The 17,069-nt window shown below is 40.6% G+C and overlaps 1 protein-coding gene across 5 annotated transcripts in view; it reads left to right on the forward strand.

Annotated features, from left to right (window-relative positions):
• KIF13B (kinesin family member 13B) overlaps positions 1–17,069 on the forward strand; it is a 192,235-nt gene that overhangs the window by 96,956 nt on the left and 78,210 nt on the right. For all 5 annotated transcript variants that reach the window (XM_082402760.1, XM_082402761.1, XM_082402762.1 and 2 more), the window contains 8 exons: positions 3,183–3,313; positions 6,587–6,673; positions 8,192–8,382; positions 9,221–9,431; positions 10,330–10,492; positions 11,999–12,145; positions 13,358–13,507; positions 13,796–13,924. In XM_082402760.1, coding sequence (XP_082258886.1) covers positions 3,183–3,313; positions 6,587–6,673; positions 8,192–8,382; positions 9,221–9,431; positions 10,330–10,492; positions 11,999–12,145; positions 13,358–13,507; positions 13,796–13,924 — 1,209 coding nt within the window. The remainder of the gene's footprint in view (positions 1–3,182; positions 3,314–6,586; positions 6,674–8,191; positions 8,383–9,220; positions 9,432–10,329; positions 10,493–11,998; positions 12,146–13,357; positions 13,508–13,795; positions 13,925–17,069) is intronic.

Genomic DNA, 17,069 nt, shown 5'->3' on the forward strand with positions numbered 1-17,069 from the left:
GAAAAAAAAAAAATTTTTTCTTCTAGAATTTGGATTAGACCTTTGCTGTTTAATATCTTACCTCTGATAATTTTTAATTTAGTTTATTAACAGATACTTAGCAGCATTTTCTGTGTATCATGGACTATGCTTGTTACTGGAGAAGATGCAAGAGTCCTGTGTAGGTTGCTATCTAAATAAGGGGAAAAACAACATTCATGCGATAGTAAACTGTGGTGCTGACTCTAAGTGTAATAAGCGTTCAGAGAAGGGAGAAGTCAGTGTAGGCTACTAGTGAAACCTGCAAATAGAAGATGAGGTTAGAAGTAGGTGCTGAAGATATTTTGTATTTGGATGAAGGGAAGAGGGAGCATTTCCGGCAAAGAGAACAAAAGCAAGGGCAGAGACATCAGAGTGAACCTGTGTGCAATCTTGGAATGCAACAGTCGGAGCTGGTTCTACACTCAAACTCCAATCTAAGGGGTAGTTCAGAGCTTTTCTCCACCTCCACCCCCAAGGACAAAAAGGATTCCAAAGTCACAATACAGACTCCAGCTAGAATTTCTCATGGGGAGAGGAAAGGGATTATACATAGAAATGGCCTAAGCCAAGTGCTTTGGGGATCTTTTCTTCTTCTTTATGTGATCTTGGGCTCTTTTTCTCTTCAGACTTTTTTTTTTTCCTTTTCGAACTTCTCTGCACCTTGCAGTTGGTGTTGTTAGAGAGGGAAGAAGTGGGGAATGGAGACCGACATGGAACGCATTCGTTAAGCCTGCTACTGAATGTCACTGAAGCATTACTTGTAGTTTACACCTGATCAAGCCCTGTTCTCCAGGTTAGGGGAGTATGGGATTGGCCAAGAAGCCTCAGCCAAAATCAAGGAGTAGACATTTGCCTGGAATGCCCTCTCTATATTGTATGTACTCCTTGAGGACTGAACGGGATGTCATGGCACAGTTCTGACCCCAGCTCTTTGTTTCGTTGGAAACACTGCTGCAGCGTACTTGAGAGAAGAGACCCCCAGAAAAGGGAAAATGAAAATAATAGAAGGGAAGAGGCCTTTTTATGAGATTGAGATCCCAGAAGAGATGGGAAGAATTGGAACCCAGAGTATAATTAGAAGGGATATCGGCAGAGAAGAGGAGAAAATTGTCTTCCTGAGTCTGAAGGGAATGCTGAGGGAACTGATTGTTCATTTATTTTTCTTTTATATTTATTTACTGGCTAAATGTACCAGGCCTGTGTTACATGCTTGGAATACAGTGGCGGGGTGGTGCAGGTCAGGCTCTTCTCTGCTCTCTTGGAGTTTCCATGCTAGCCGTGGAGATGGTCAGGAAACCCACGGGCAGTCAGTCTGTAAGGAACTCAGGCCCGAGAGTAACAGGGTGGCTATTTCTGATTGTTGGTTCAGGATGCACCTCTCTGAGGATGTGCACTTACAAGCTAGGGTGGAAATGATAAGAAACTACCAATATCAAGATCAGGGGAGGAACACCTCCGACAGAGGAAGCAGTCAGTGTGCTCAAAGAACAGATGAAGGGCCCAAGTGGGTGGGTCACGCTCCAGGAGAGGCAGAGTGCTGGGAGCTGGGATAAGAGAGGTAGGCAGGGGCCAGATCACAGAGGGTTTGTAAGCCTGGGTAAGAATTTGAACTTCTTAGAAGTTCAAAGGGAAGCCACTAGAGGGTTCGCAATAGGGGATCACGTGATCGGCTGTTGTGGTGGGAGCGGGTGGGGTGGATGGAAGTGGAGAAATAGGAGGAGGTTCTTATATTCACCTGGGCAAGAGACTAGGATGTGATAGTAGAGGTGGGAAGTGAGCTGATTCTTGATATGTTTCAGAGGGAGAGTCTTTGACGATTTCCTGATTGACACGGGGCTGGAGGTAGGCTGCTAAGACAAAGAGAAGACTCCAGGATAGCATCTGAGCTTTTCTAGTTGACCAGCTGGCTGGTGGTGGTGCCATTAGTATTGGGGAAGGGAGACTCAACGGGGTGGTGAGAAGGTGGAAGCAAAAGTTCTGCTTTGGCCCTTTCACTTTGAAATGTCTTTAGACATCCACGTTGTGCCCAGTAGGCAAAAAATGATGGTGACTATGACTAGGGCAGTGATAGTGGAGGTGGGAGAATGATGGAACTAAAGTCTGTAGTTCCTGGTTGGTGATTTAATTGTGTGTGTGTGTGTGTGTGTGTGTATGGTATTTAAAGCATATTGGACTGGATGAGATCATCATGGTCAACGGTCAGCAGCCTACTTCCATGGGTTAAATCTCACCCCCTGCCTGTTTTCATATGGCTCAGGAGCCAAGAATGGTTTTTGAATTTTTGAAATGGTTGGAGAAAAATCAAAAGAATCATAATATTTTGGACTCTTGAAAATTATATGAAGTTCAGATTTCAGTCTTCCTAAGTAAAGTTTTATTGGAAAGTAACCACACTTGTTCATTTGTATATTGTCTGGCTGCTTTCACACTACAAGGGCAGGACTGAGTAATTGTGTATGACTCACAAAGCCTAAAATATTTCATATCTGACCCCTGATCTAGGTGTGTAGAAGGAGAAGGTGGCCTAGGGACACATCCCAGTCAATATCAACATTTAAGGGCAGTCAAATGTTGAAGCACATAAGAGGGAGCGTGATTTTTATGTCCGTTTTCTCAGGTACCTGCCAAAAAGTGACACTGGTGATTAGGGCTTAGAGAATTGAGTAGTTGGGGGTTTAGGGTAAGAAGAACGCATCTACCGTATCTTTTATGAGGTCTAGGGAGACCATGTAATTCATAAAATAATTCAGACTCCTTGCATTTGAATAGCTCTTTATCTTTGTAGACTCATCTTGATTGAGACCGCATAGGTGATGTACAACTTAAGTAACTGTAGTTTTCAGACCATGCTCTGAGAGTAGTATAGAATATTTGGAATCAAGATTGCAATGGAAAATAACGAATATAATGTAGACATTAATGTTAAACTATAGTTTTAGGTTTAAAAGTTATAACTCAACTCAGTGCATTAGTCCTTATAAGGAAATAGAACTTGTAGAATGAATTTTATAGAAAGCCAGAAATTCCCTCTGTCATTCCATTTGCTTTAAAAATCTTTTAGCTAAGGTAACGGATCAATATATGAGAGCTGAGAGTAGACGATTTCAGTTTGTGTACATATAAGAATGCACTATTAATCAGTGAATTTGATTCTTTTGTAGGAACATACACTGATAGGTTCAGCAAATTCCCAAGATATCCAACTATGTGGAATGGGAATTTTTCCTGAACATTGTATCATAGACATCACATCAGAAGGCCAGGTTATGCTGACTCCTCAAAAGAACACCAGGTAATGTACTTTAATTAGTGTTAATGTCGCAATAATTTTTAAGAGGAAGAAAGTACACTAATTGAGGATGGTATAAGGACGTTTGGCCTTTGTGTGCTTTTACGTTCACTTAAAGAAGATATTCAGTTAGTTACCGAGTCCTTAATATTTAACTTTTTAATATGGCTTAAACCCATCCTTCCTCTCTATACGTACTGCTGTGGCCTTATTTAAATAAGGTCCCCATCAAATCTTGATTGGAACCCCTGTCAGCACCCTAATCTTCCTGGTCTACTCACCATACAACCAGATGGCTTTCTACTATTCTTGATGCAAAAATCCCTTACATCCCTCCTGCTTATCTCCTTTTCTTCTGCATCTGCCATTCCTCTGGCCAGCTAACTAACTCCTGTTTGACCTTCAAGGTTAAGCTCTGTCGCTGTCTACTTTGGTCTAAAATAAGGGCCCCCAGTACATTCTCCTAGTGCACTTTATGCTTCCTGTTATGTTAATACTTCATACTGTGTTCTTGTGGGCTGTCAGCCTTTATTACCACATTGGACTGTGAGGTCTTTGAGGACAAGGACCTTTCCTTTTTGGTTCTCTATCCTTAGCATGTAATATCAGACTAATAAATAAGTGCTCAATAAGTAATGAATAGGCATAACATTATACAAATTAAATATTTGTCAGTTTGTTTCCTTCAGCTTTGAAACTGTTATTGCCCTGTTGTGTAACTGTCTATATAACTGTTATAGGTGATGGTTAACTGACATATTGATCTTCCGAATGTTGATTCATCATTATATCAAAAAAATCATTAATACCATCACTAATTTCATCCATAAAGTCTGTAAATATTTGGAAGCTATCAAGCTCATGGTAAAGGATACAAGTGAGAAAGGAAAAAAATAGAGCGTAAGCTGGCCCAGCACTCCCAGCTCTGGTGTGCTGTTCTCCTATTAAGTAATCTCACAGATACCAACCCCAGGGAAGGTTGCTCTGAGGCTGTGACGAAATAAGATGAAGCAGGCCACACAATAATTTTGTTTCAGCAGACACAAAAACCAGGGTCACTATGCCACACCCAAAATACCAAACACCTTCTCTCGGCCAAGTGAGTGGCTGTTTCTTCACCAGTTACAACTTTATCCTCTGTGGGTCAGATTTTTGACAAACCCGATCATGGAATTACTCCTGCTCTCTGGCTGCATCCGGTATGTACAGAACTCCCACCTCCTTAGACCCTCTCCCAGGATGAGCAGCTGAGGCCCAGTCCTGCAAGAGTCCCCCCGGGCCCCCTCAATGAGACGCCCCCATGCTTCCTGTGGTGTCTCCTCCCTCTGCGTGAGTAATAAACCCAACTGGTTCAACTACGGGAATATCCCTGGTGGTCTTTGGTTGGAAGACATTGACACAGATTTCCCAAAACTCTTAATTTTCACTTGAAAGCTTGACATTTACAATTGGCAACAAGTACTGTCAGCTGTTTTTGTCAAAGTGACAGGCTGGCTTTGTTCATTTTCAAGAAAATGTCTGCCAGAAAACCACTCTGAGTATGTCTTCTGCTCAAGACAGTTGTCATACCTCGGTATGCATTAGCACAGTGCTTCGTGTGTGCTTCTCATTTTGTCACCTGGAATGTTTAAGAAGTCGTGTACTACTCAAGGGTCAAAATTCACTAAAAGTAGTAATTTATTATTATTTTTAAAATTTATTTTTATATTGGAGTATAGTTGAGTTTTACTGCTTCATCAAGGACCTTTTCAAGTGAAACATTTTTAAAAATTGTGGGTGCATGGCAGTGAATAATCCAGTGACTGCTTATAAATGTTTGGTGCCACTGCTTTCATTTGTGCTAAAACACCAGCAGTTCTACTCTTTGCCAATACAAACGTCAACACGGTGAAAAGGGCAGGTTAGTGTTATTATAAAAATAAATTTGATCTTCGGGACCCCATACAGACCACATTTTGAGAACTGTTATTATAGTCGTGCTTTTATTTATTAACTGCTGGAGCTTTAAAAAATAAGCCTATGTATGTGTTTGCCTTTGATTAAACTCCTCACTGTATTTAAGGAATTTGTGTCATAAAGGCTAAAATCTGCAAATTTTAGTAGGTCCCCTCTTGTCATAACTCTATTTTTTGAGCTCGTGCTTTGAATAATCAGACTGTAGGAGCACAGAGACCAATTACTTTTAGTGCTTAAAAACCCACATGGTAAGTGAAATCTAGATGGAGAGTAAGGTTTTGTGTGTATGCATATACATTAAAAATAACTGGTGGTACAAAGCCAGGTGAGCGCCTTAGGAACTTAAAGAAACTAAGGTAGTATTGGTTGGAGTGACAGAGGAAGTAGAAACCAAACTGGGCTTTGTGAGAAATCAAACTGAGTGAGACTCAGGGTGATAGAGAACGGGAGCCCTATTCAGGGTTATAGGACTGGGGTAAACTTCGCTTTGGAGGAAGAGTCAGTCATGTTTAGTGGACAGAACATAACACCCCTACACCACCCCTTTGTTTTTTTTTTTTTGCTGGAGTCGAGAATTCACTAGAAGTGGGAAAAAAGGAGATAAAGAGGGTTTCCTTTTGTAGGGCCTTTAATGTCAAGTTTAAGAACTTGACCTTTATCCTGTATCTAAGCAGCTTAGTCATTCAGTGGAGAGAGGCATGATGACACTGGTATTCCAGGAATATCAGTCTTATAGTGGTATGCATAATTTTCTATTTATTTCCTGCCCCTCTAAAATTTTTCCTTAATATCCTTCTACCCATCATTTCTTCTGTTGAACTCTATTGTCAAGATAAGCAGTCAAGTGGATCTTACACATCTCCTATCTATTGATAGGATATGGACATTTTTCTGTGCTGTAGGAAGTTACAGAAGAGTTTAACATAGGCCTCATTTCTTATTACTGATACTATAGATATTTCTGAGTTTAGTTGGTTGATTGGCTCTTTTTATCCATGTAGATTGGACATACTTGTTTTAGTTGTAGTGTACACTGCTACCATCTTTTTATTACTGGCTGCAGTGGTTCCATATTTACTCCTTAATATGCTGTATAACAAATTTAGAACTTTGAAAGATAGAGGATAATAATCTATGATACTTGGTACCATAAGCATTTAAAATAAATCAGCAAAGAAGGAAATGCAAGTAATAAAATTCACCAAGGGCAGATTTTATTTTGGGGAATTGATTCTTTTGTTTTTCCTATATTGTATTGGAAAAATTAAAGGAGAGAACATGATAATCATTGTTTGCATGTTTGACCTCTTCTCCCCACAGAACATTTGTAAATGGCTCTTGTGTATCCAGTCCTATTCAGCTACACCATGGGGACAGGATATTATGGGGGAACAACCACTTCTTCAGGTATGACATTCATGGCTCTTAAGTAGGGAGATTTTTGATGATTATACTCTGAAATAGAAAAGTATATATTAAAAAGTAAACTTAATGCTATAAGTATTCTATGTTGTTTTGTGCACATAAGTATTTATTCACTATACATATGCGTTTATTCACTATACATATGCTTGTTCACTATACGATTTGAGCCCAAGGGACACATGAACAAGTACACTCAGGAGAAATACTGTGTTTACTTACATCGTTTTTCCTTTTTATTTCCCAGTGGAAGATGATTGCTTTGCCATCTGGTATAAGAATTCATTAATTATTTTCTGACATGCTTGTCTTTTTGTTACTTTTTTTATTGGAAAAGTAGTGCTTTTAGTTTCCTTATCCATAAAATAAGGTTAATATTTCATTTAGGAATGCTCTCAGCTGCATGTAATGGCAAACTTGACTCTAATGGCTTAAACAGATAGTTCATTTCTCTGACAAAGCAGGAACTCCCAAGCAGGATGGTTATTGGCATTGGCTAAGCCTCTCAAAAGAGTCATGGCAGAAGTCGTGTCATTGTCTTGGCTTTTCCCTGTGGTCTAAAGATGGCCACGCCACTCCAGACATCAAGGCAGCACTCAGGCACGTGCGAAGAAAACGAGGTTGAAGGGTGGCAGGACTAGCCCTGACTCTGCGCATCAGCAGAAGCAGGAGTCTTCCCAGAGTCCCCAGCAATCTTCCACTTACGTCTCATTCGCTAGAATTTGCCTCTCAGCTGCAGAGGAGGCTGAGAATGAAAGTGTCTGACCTGGGACTGCATATTGTTTCCCATACAAAATTGGTGTTGTGTTGGTGAGCACGGACTGGCTAGATAGAGTACAAAGTTAAAATCCTGGTCTGTTCCTCTACCTGTCACTGGCCCTGTGTTTCATACATCAAGCTGACTAGATCCTTTGCTTGTGGGCCAGTTGCTATTTTGATTGTTGAAAAAAGAGGGGTACAAAGTGTGTGGAAATATTTTTCATTTTTTTCCTTAAACTTAAGTGTAGATTGCTTGGCTTAGTGTTCAAAGCCTTCATAGTTTGGGTTAAGTTGATCTTTCCACCATTACCTCTCGCAACTTGTGCTCTACAAATTTTGTGTATCTCCATGTAACTTTTAATTTCTCCAGAGGCTATGAGAGTGTCCATTTTTCCTCATGCTGTTCCTCTGTCCTAATGCCCTGCTTTCTCCTCAGCCTTTAAGGCTGGGCTCAGATGACTTCCTATTCTGTCATCCCTTCCTCCTTTAGTCCAGCGTGAGGTGGGCTTCAGCTTTTCTCTGACACCTAGCTTGTCACATGGCCTTGTGTCACGCTCTCTGTTGTCATTATTTGCGCATGTGTCTGTGTTTTATTTCTACTACTAGAATATAAACTTCTGAGCACAGTAATTGCCATATATGCACATAGTATCCCCTTGGCATCTAGCAAGTGCCAATATTTAATTAATGCAATGAATAAATGCATATCTTTCTTTAAAAGATAATATTCTTTTTCTCCCCAAGACTTAATTTGCCTAAAAAGAAAAAGAAAGCAGGTGGAGAGGATGAGGAACAAGACACGTCCATGAAGAATGACACCAGTTCTGAGCAGCTGGATGTGGATGGAGACTCGTCCAGTGAGGTGTCCAGCGAAATCAACTTCAATTACGAGTACGCGCAGATGGAGGTAACCATGAAGGCTCTGGGCAGTAACGGTGAGCAGACCTGCTGTGCTTTTTTTTTTTATTTATTTATTTATTTTTGGCTGTGTTGGGTCTTCGTTTCTGTGCGAGGGCTTTCTCTAGCTGCGGCGAGCGGGGGCCGCTCTTCATCGCGGTGCGCGGGCCTCTCACTATCGCGGCCTCTCTTGTTGCGGAGCACAGGCTCCAGATGCGCAGGCTCAGTAGTTATGGCTCACGGGCCTAGTTGCTCCGCGGCATGTGGGATCTTCCCAGACCAGGGCGCGAACCCGTGTCCCCTGCATCGGCAGGCAGATTCTCAACCACTGCGCCACCAGGGAAGCCCTGTTGTGCTTTTTAGAATCTTTCAGAGTTGCTAGGCTGTTAGAGATGTTTACAATGGACACTTTTTAAATGTTAGTAACAAAGGAAATCTTCATGTTGTTCTCTGTACTCAATTCTTTTGTGACTTTGGCCTTAGTTTATTATACTTATAAAAACTTGTGTTTTCTTTCTGCCTTGATACACAAATCACTGCAAACTTTGTTCTCATTGATAGACTTTCTCAGGTTTGAGGCTTGACTGCCACTGGCTTATTATCGTAGTGGATTTCTAGAACATTAACTCTGTCTTAGGTTATGTGTAGAACATACAAATAGACCTGCTTTTTTTATATGGAAGATGGTTTGGCATGTATCTGACAGAATAGATAATACGATCAGTAATTGGGAGTAAGGAAAGTTAACTGTCTATAAGAATCTTACGTTATTAATTAGGATGACAAACAACATAATAATACAGAACATTTAAAGTATATTGTGTTGTGCAGTTAACCTCTTATTATTTACCTTAAAAAAAAAAAAAACTTGTTTAGATCCCATGCAGTCAATACTGAACAGCCTAGAACAACAGCACGAAGAGGAGAAACGGTCTGCATTGGAGCGCCAGAGGCTCATGTATGAACATGAACTGGAGCAGCTCCGGAGACGGCTGTCTCCTGAGAAACAAAACTGTCGTAGTTTGGACAAGTTTTCCTTCCACTCACCCAGCGCTCAGCAGCGATTGAGGCAGTGGGCAGAAGAGAGGTAGGTGAAGCATAGGGCCTGTGCCACCTGTGTAGCATATGCTCGTCACCTTTAACCCACCTGCGTAACATACAGAGTGGAAAAATCTAGACCTTACTTTAAAAATGAATTACATTAAAAGAGAGTGTTACAGCTAAGAACCACTTGGCATTGTCTCCCCCTCCCCCACTTTTGAAAAAAAAAATGGGAATTGTCAATTTATATTGATTTCTTTAAAGCCGCCCCTGTTAGGTGCTGCCGCATTTTCAGTTTGTATGGCTTTTGGATTTGACTAAACAAGTATGTGTACTTAGAAGTTATACTTTATCATTGTATATTATACTTTAGGTTCTGAAGCGTGGGTAGATGCTTTTTTTAAAAAAGGAAAAAGAGAAAGGTGGTGGTTTATCAGGTAGGTAAAGCATGGTACCAGTGAGATTCAGATTGCAAGTTTGATCTCTATTTGAGCTAATTAGCATTGCGCTAAATGTTGTATCCATGGTTACAGACGTACTTAACTAACCTCTTGCTCTTCAGAGTTTGGTCTGCAGACAGGCAGCATCTCTGTCACCTGGAGATTGATAGAAATGTAGCGTTTTGGGTCCCCCACCCCAGACCTACTGAGTCAAAATCTTCAGTTTATCAAGATTCCCAGGGGATTTGTATACACAGTCAAGTTTGCCAAGCCCTAGTCTCTGGCCGGCTTCTTACAGGAGCATGTGCCAGTGCCTGTAACGTAGCCCACATTCAAGTGTGTGCATGGGCCAGTGTTGGTGATGTGTTCCCTGTGTGCAAAAGACAGTTGTAGACCTTGGTTCGCAGTTTGGCGTTAACGTACTATGCACTATATAATATGCTGATGTGCTGCTTTAATGGTTATCTGCACCGCCCCCCCCCCCTTTTTTTTTTTTTTTTGAAGAGAAGCAACACTGAATAACAGCCTGATGAGGCTGAGGGAACAAATCGTTAAGGCCAATCTGTTGGTGAGAGAAGCTAGTTACATTGCGGAAGAACTGGATAAACGAACAGAGTATAAAGTAACCCTACAGATTCCAGCTTCCAGCCTCGATGCCAACAGGAAGGTGAGATTGACGTTAATGAAAAAAAACAGAGATATTGCTGAGTGAAACACCTTCATATTTCACCAGGGTTATTTAAACACCGGGGCGGGGGGTTTGCCCTCATCCCCATCCCCAGCAGTACCAGTACCCCAAGTGGTTCTTCCCTCCATGCTATTCCTCTGCCACCCCTCCCCTCCACCAAGTTAGGGGTTCATTTTACCTATAGCATGTTATTTTCTACTTGTCAGTAGATGGCATGGCAAAACTGTCCACTAGTTGTTTCATGTGGGTATTCAAGATCACAATTATCTTTTTTTTTTGTATAATGTAAGAAGCCTAATAAAATTCAAAGGGCAAGTCCCATCAGAGTCTCCTATCCTTGCCATTCAGTTGTTTTCTTGCTTATTTGGGTTCTTTTATAGCTCTTGATCATGTTAGTACATAATTTTTGATGGGTTAGGTAGAATTTTGTATTCAGATATTCATTTCCCTAGCTGGCTGAATATAAGGTAGAAGGGTCTTTGCAGTATGCAAGAGAATGGTAATTTTTGAACTTCAGAATTCTAAAATCCTTGCTTCGTTATGTAAATTCTGTTTCTTTGGAACTGATTATAGGCAAGATGTTAAGGCAACATTGGCGTCTTTCATAATTCTCCAAAGTTCTAAGTAGACGTATCAGAACAGTTTAAAAAATTTCCGGTAAATCTCAGTTGATTTGATATCTGATAGGTACACCTCTCTGGGGGAGATCTACGGGGCATTTTTATTTTCTACTTTGTGATTTCAAAACATTTAAACATTTTTTCTACATTAAAAGCACGTTGCTTTTCTAAGCTAGAAAAACTTAAATGAGTACTATTTTTTTTTTTTTGAGGTGAAATTCACGTAACATAAAATTAATTAAAGTGAACAATTCAGTGGCATGTAGTACATTCACAGTGTTGTGCAACCATCTCTACCTAGTTCTGTACCATCTTAATAATAAATTCAAACTATATATATTTGGAAGTTGGTATCATTTGTTGCCTCCAAATGGGTAAATAGGATACTTTTCACAGCTTACTCTTTTAATCATTTGTGTTTTGTATCACATTAAGATACTTAGCTATCCAGAAATTTTTTAAAATTCAAACTTTTGAAAGGTACAAATTCTTAACCATCCATCCCACAAACTTTCCCTTCCCATTCAGTGCTTATGACTCTCTTCCTACCCACTGATACTCTTTGGTCATATGATGTCCTGAATAAAACATTTTTGACTTCCCCGTAGACATGGTCTACTTTTCTGGGATTTAAGTTTAAATTTAGATTTATACTTAAATTTAAATTTTGACTGCAGTTAGATAGAAAGAGGTTATATTAAGCTTGTAAGATTTCTGGGAAGTTCTGCGCTGAACAGATAAAAGAATGATACGGTTTCCATTTTAGTCGATGACATTTGACTGGTGGGTATAGAATGTTGGGCTTGATGTCTGCGATGCATAGATACCTCTGTGCTTGCCAACGCCGCTCTTACTGTCTTCGCAGCGAGGCTCTCTCCTTAGTGAACCTGCCATCCAGGTGAGAAGAAAAGGAAAAGGGAAGCAGATTTGGTCTTTGGAAAAACTGGACAACAGGTTATTGGATATGAGAGATCTTTATCAGGAGTGGAAGGAGTGTGAAGAAGATACCCCAGTAAGTTATTTGAGAAAAATTACTTAACTGATAGTCACAGAGGGAACCACTCAGGAATGAACCTGCCCATTTTAGGGAAGAACTGTTCATTTTTCCAAAATATCTTGTTTTATAAATACAATACTTACTTTAATCCTGTCATTTGTTTAGCTAGTCAAGAATTTTAATAACCTATTTTTCTGGCATCTTCTCTTTTCTTCTCCACATTTGTGTTCTCTGGATTTCTAGCATAATCTTCTATGTTTGTTCTGGCTTCCGTTGGTGTTATGTGTATCTGTCTCCCATGGTTTTACTCAGACCTTATTATCTCTCTTCCCATTTCTCAACACATTTTAACCTTACAAATAACAAACGTACAACATCTGTTTTTTGAACTGAACATCAGTGGTACCTTAATATTTATACTATTAGGAAAATTTTTTGAAGGCGTTTTGATCCTAAAGCAAGTGCCATAGATCTGAACTCTGGTACTCTCTCCTCAAGTTTCAGATTTGCTCATTTAGGTCAGCCGTGTCTTGTACCTATTTAAAATAGAAGTATGAATTATGTATATTTTTACATATTTTCAACACTGCTGGTCCTAGGGCCCCACAGAGTTGTTTACTTCCTTAGCCTCTTGTTTTGTGAAAATGTTCATCAATAAAAATGACTTCTTATAGTTAGATGACATTTTTTTCTTAAAACATTTTTTTCCATTTTCTTCTGTATTCCTCTCCTATTTCAACTTAGAAATGAAATAACATTAACAACAAATAACAAAAAGCAAACCACGCTCTTGTAAGGGGGTCACCTCTCATTAGCAGCAGCGTGTCTAATGATTTGGTAGGAACAGGTGGAATAGATGTGAATGAAAAATAGAGTACTTTTGTACACTCTGCTGATTTTTCTAGTCAGTGTGTGCTTTGTCTGATTTCACGGCAAGGTTTCCATGTAAGGGAGAAGAAATGATGAAAGTGATGATGTGTTATTGGGATTGCTCTCTCATGGGTGAAGGGTGCTGACCACCATTCTAAGTGGGAATGAGGAAGAGTGTGTGTGTGTGTGTGTGTGTGTGTGTGTGTGTGTGTGCGTGCGCGTGCGTGTGTGCATGCAATACAATGCTATACTTCGGCTAAGTTTAATGACTTTATTAGACTGCATCAAAAAGTGGTAGGTTGAATTCATTTATTTTAAGTGATTTTCTGAAGCTGTATGTTTTGAATCTCTTTAAAGGTGATACGGTCTTACTTCAGGCGTGCAGATCCGTTCTACGATGAGCAGGAAAATCACAGTCTCATTGGGGTGGCTAATGTCTTCCTGGAGTCCCTCTTCTATGATGTGAAGTTACAATATGCTGTTCCAATCATCAACCAGAAAGGAGAGGTTAGTTTTCTCCTCGTGCCTTGTGTCCCGCAGAGAACAGTTCAAGAAACAGCAGGGTGGTGATAGTAAATTGTTGTTATAATTTTTCATCAGTAACGACAAGCGTTATCTATGTGTATTATTAATATCTGTGTTTCCATACTGCTGGATGGTGATTATTCCAAATAAATACTTTGAGGAAAAGTAACTGGTAGAACCTGTTATACCACTAAGCTAACCACTTGACTCTACAACAGAGGAAAGGACAAAATCTGGAGAGAGGATCTGCTTTTGTCCCCACTGCTGTAGGTGGCAGGCCGGCTGCACGTAGAGGTGATGCGCATTAGTGGTGACATCGGGGAGAGAATTGCGGGAGGTGATGAGGCTGCGGATGCGTCCTTCGATAAGGAGGCCCAGGAGAGCAAACTCGTGTGCATGGTAAGGCCCACTTGCCTTTACAAGTAGTAGAAGCGTAGCTGGTTTTGAGGATTGTGGGTATTTAGACAGTAAATACTGTGTCCTTTTGCTGGAGGTGTGTCCCAGCCCTGGTCCTATTGCTAAGCACCCGCCTAAGCCACTCTTCACGCTGTCTTTCCATGTTTTTTGTTTCCTCTTCAGGAGCGTGCCTTTGCTTGTGCTGTCCCATCATGTCCTCGCCCCAGACCCTTTCCTCTCTGCTCTTCCCACGCATGCTGTTCCTGAACTGTGTGTTGAGTATCGTCTGTGAGACACTGTGCCAGGCGCTGGGAATATGAAAATGAGTAAGGCAGGACTCCTGCTGTCAAGGGAGCAAGCTGTGTAGTTGGTATGCACCTGTGGGGGACGCAGAGGTAAACAGAGGACTCCAGTATTGTGTGACCCGTATGCTCTGAGAGGGGTAGATAGGAGTTGTTCTGGGACACAGAGTAGGGGTCATTAATGAATGCCCATAGTGAGGTCTGAGGGATATTTCTGGAAAGATGAGACTCAGAGTGAACTTGAAGGGGAGAGCATGTTATGTAAAGCTGTCCTCTCCCTAGGGGGCTGTGGTATCGTCACGGGTGGTTGCTGGGCGGGTGTTAGGTCAGCATAAGTAGGGCCGCCTCTTCGCTCATTACGACAAGGAGAACATCCCATCGTGCATTTCCAGGCACACTCCAGTGGGCCAGGGTGCCATGGGTTGAGAATCACCTAGGAACCACTTAAAAAGGTTTTTGAAGACGAGAAATCAGCAAGGGGCTTAGACACCGTGTGTGAGTGAGGAGGCCATTAAAAGGTGAGGCCAGGAAGCCCACACTTCACTCTTATTTCATAGTCTATCCTAGGTCCAGTCTTGTAGCTCAGTAAATATTTCTAGTATTGAGTTTCATTTTGAAAGGAGTAAGTTAGGCGTCAGCTACAGGTATGGGGCGGCTAAAGCTGTTAGAGTTGGGCCACTTTCCGTAGGTCTTTGCATGTGTTTAGGAGGCCTCAATTAGTAATTGACAGTCCATTGCTTCCGTGTGAGGGGGAAGTATTCTTAATTCACTAAAAGGTGAATCTTTATACTGTACTCGATTTCAGAACGTTTCCTTTGAGGTTATATCATTATCAAAGATGGGGAGACATAGCCTTGCTGGCTCATAATGGCCCGCTTTAAAGGGGATGGACCAGAAATGCAACCTGTGTGAAAGTTAACATTAGTGAAGTAACAAATGACGGTACTGTCTCACTTGGGAAATGTATCTTTGTCACTGGGTAACTTAGGCTTTTTTTTTTTTTTAAAAAATGAAGTTAAAATGTATTAAGATTTTTTATGGAAGATATCAAACATATAGAAAAGTAGTAGGATAGTGTCATTGACCCCCATTCATCCTCCCTCGACTGTCAACTCATGGTCAGTCTTGTTTCGTTCATATACACAAGCTGCTTCTCCGCTGTCCCCTTCCCTTGGATTATTTTGAAGCAATCCCAGACATCATATTTCTTCAAGAATAGTTTAGTATATGTATCTCCAAAAGAAGAGGACTTTTAAAAAACCAACCTAGCCAGGATATCATGATCAAGAATTAATACTTTTTTAATATCATGAAATATCCAGTCAGTTTCCCTGGTTGTCTTGGTGTCTTTAGTCTATTTTATATTTTAATCTTTAGGCTCTGGCCTTTATGCTTGCTCCCTCCTGCTTGCCCTCTCTCTCTCTCACCATGCAATTTGTTTATTGTAGAAACTGCGTTGTCGTCGTGTGTTTTCTCATAGTCTGGATTTTGCTGATTGGTATTATTTACTGTGTTAAGGTGTATTTGCTGTAAATTGGGAGCTAGATATAAAGGTGACCTATGGGGGAGGGGCATGGCGATGATCCTTTACAGGGTGAGGTGTCTTCCATCAGAAGGCACATCATGTCTGGTTCTCTTTTGGGGATGGTAGCAATCGTTGATGGTTATTACCTAGGTATTTCATTAGGAGTTAGAAAAAATAATTCTATCATCCCTTCATGTATTAGCTGGAATTCTGTAGAGTGAATCTTCCTACTGTCAACTATTTTGCTATTCAGAGGTACAATTTGTATCTAAAAGGCAGGGTGAATGCTCCATTCTCTCCCTTTATTCACTAGTTTTCAAAATAATGAATTGGTTTTCCTACTACTATGCAAAAGCGACAAGTGAGGTTTTTTGGTTTGGTCTTCGTATCATTATGAACTCTTGGATTTAAATATACTTGGTGTGTTTTGGTCCATTGTATTTATTACCTATATCGAAGCTCAAACGATCCCATCTTTGGCCCGTGGGGGCCTCTTCGGGTGGCTCTTGAGTCCTTTGATACAACCCTAACCCTCAGACGCTGTGCCAGCTTTCCTGCTGTGGTGTGACGCAGACTGTACGTTCCTTGTCCCAGACCATTTCTCCAAGGAACTGGATCCCTTTCAGTGGGGAGTGGTTTTTAGACACCATATTCTGAGTGTGTAATAGCCTTTTGTGTAAAAGGAGGAAGACAAATAAACTGTATGGTAATAAAATATTGGTGGGGAAAGAAACAAAAGATACCAGTTTGGGGACACTTAAGATATCACAGGTGATGAGTATTGCTGGCCCTTAAAAGAAGACTAGATTTATTTTTCTGTGATGAAAAAAGTATGCACATAGTAACGTATTGATCATTTTAATTACATTAAATAAAATTAGTATATTTTAAAACCGCGAACAACATCAGTGTCTCCTGACATTTCTGGGCTGTAGGTCTTGAGCCGTGGCAAGTTGAAGTCTGTGGTATTCTGACACCTGGTGGTGATTTTGGTTTCTGCATGCAAAAACTTAAACCTGTGTTCTAGATATCATTCCTGATATTCTTTATTCCTGATATTCTTTATTCCTGCAGTCTCATTCCTGAGGAGTTGCCTATAGGGGAGAGTTCAGCATATGAAACCTTGCTTTCTTATTTATTTTAATCTTAAAATTGAGATCGATTTCTAAGAAAGAAAATTAGCTTTCAGATGGAATTCAGTCACAAAGAAGTATGCATTGAACATCCATCAACGTAATGCCTGGTAGTGATTTCATTCATTGTATTTCATTGGTATGATTAGGCCTCACACGTCTATCATTAGGTAGCTATCCTGTTTTCC

Source organism: Balaenoptera borealis (assembly GCF_965194805.1).
Source record: "Balaenoptera borealis genome assembly, chromosome: 8".
In the NCBI taxonomy this organism is placed as follows: Eukaryota; Metazoa; Chordata; class Mammalia; order Artiodactyla; family Balaenopteridae; genus Balaenoptera; species Balaenoptera borealis.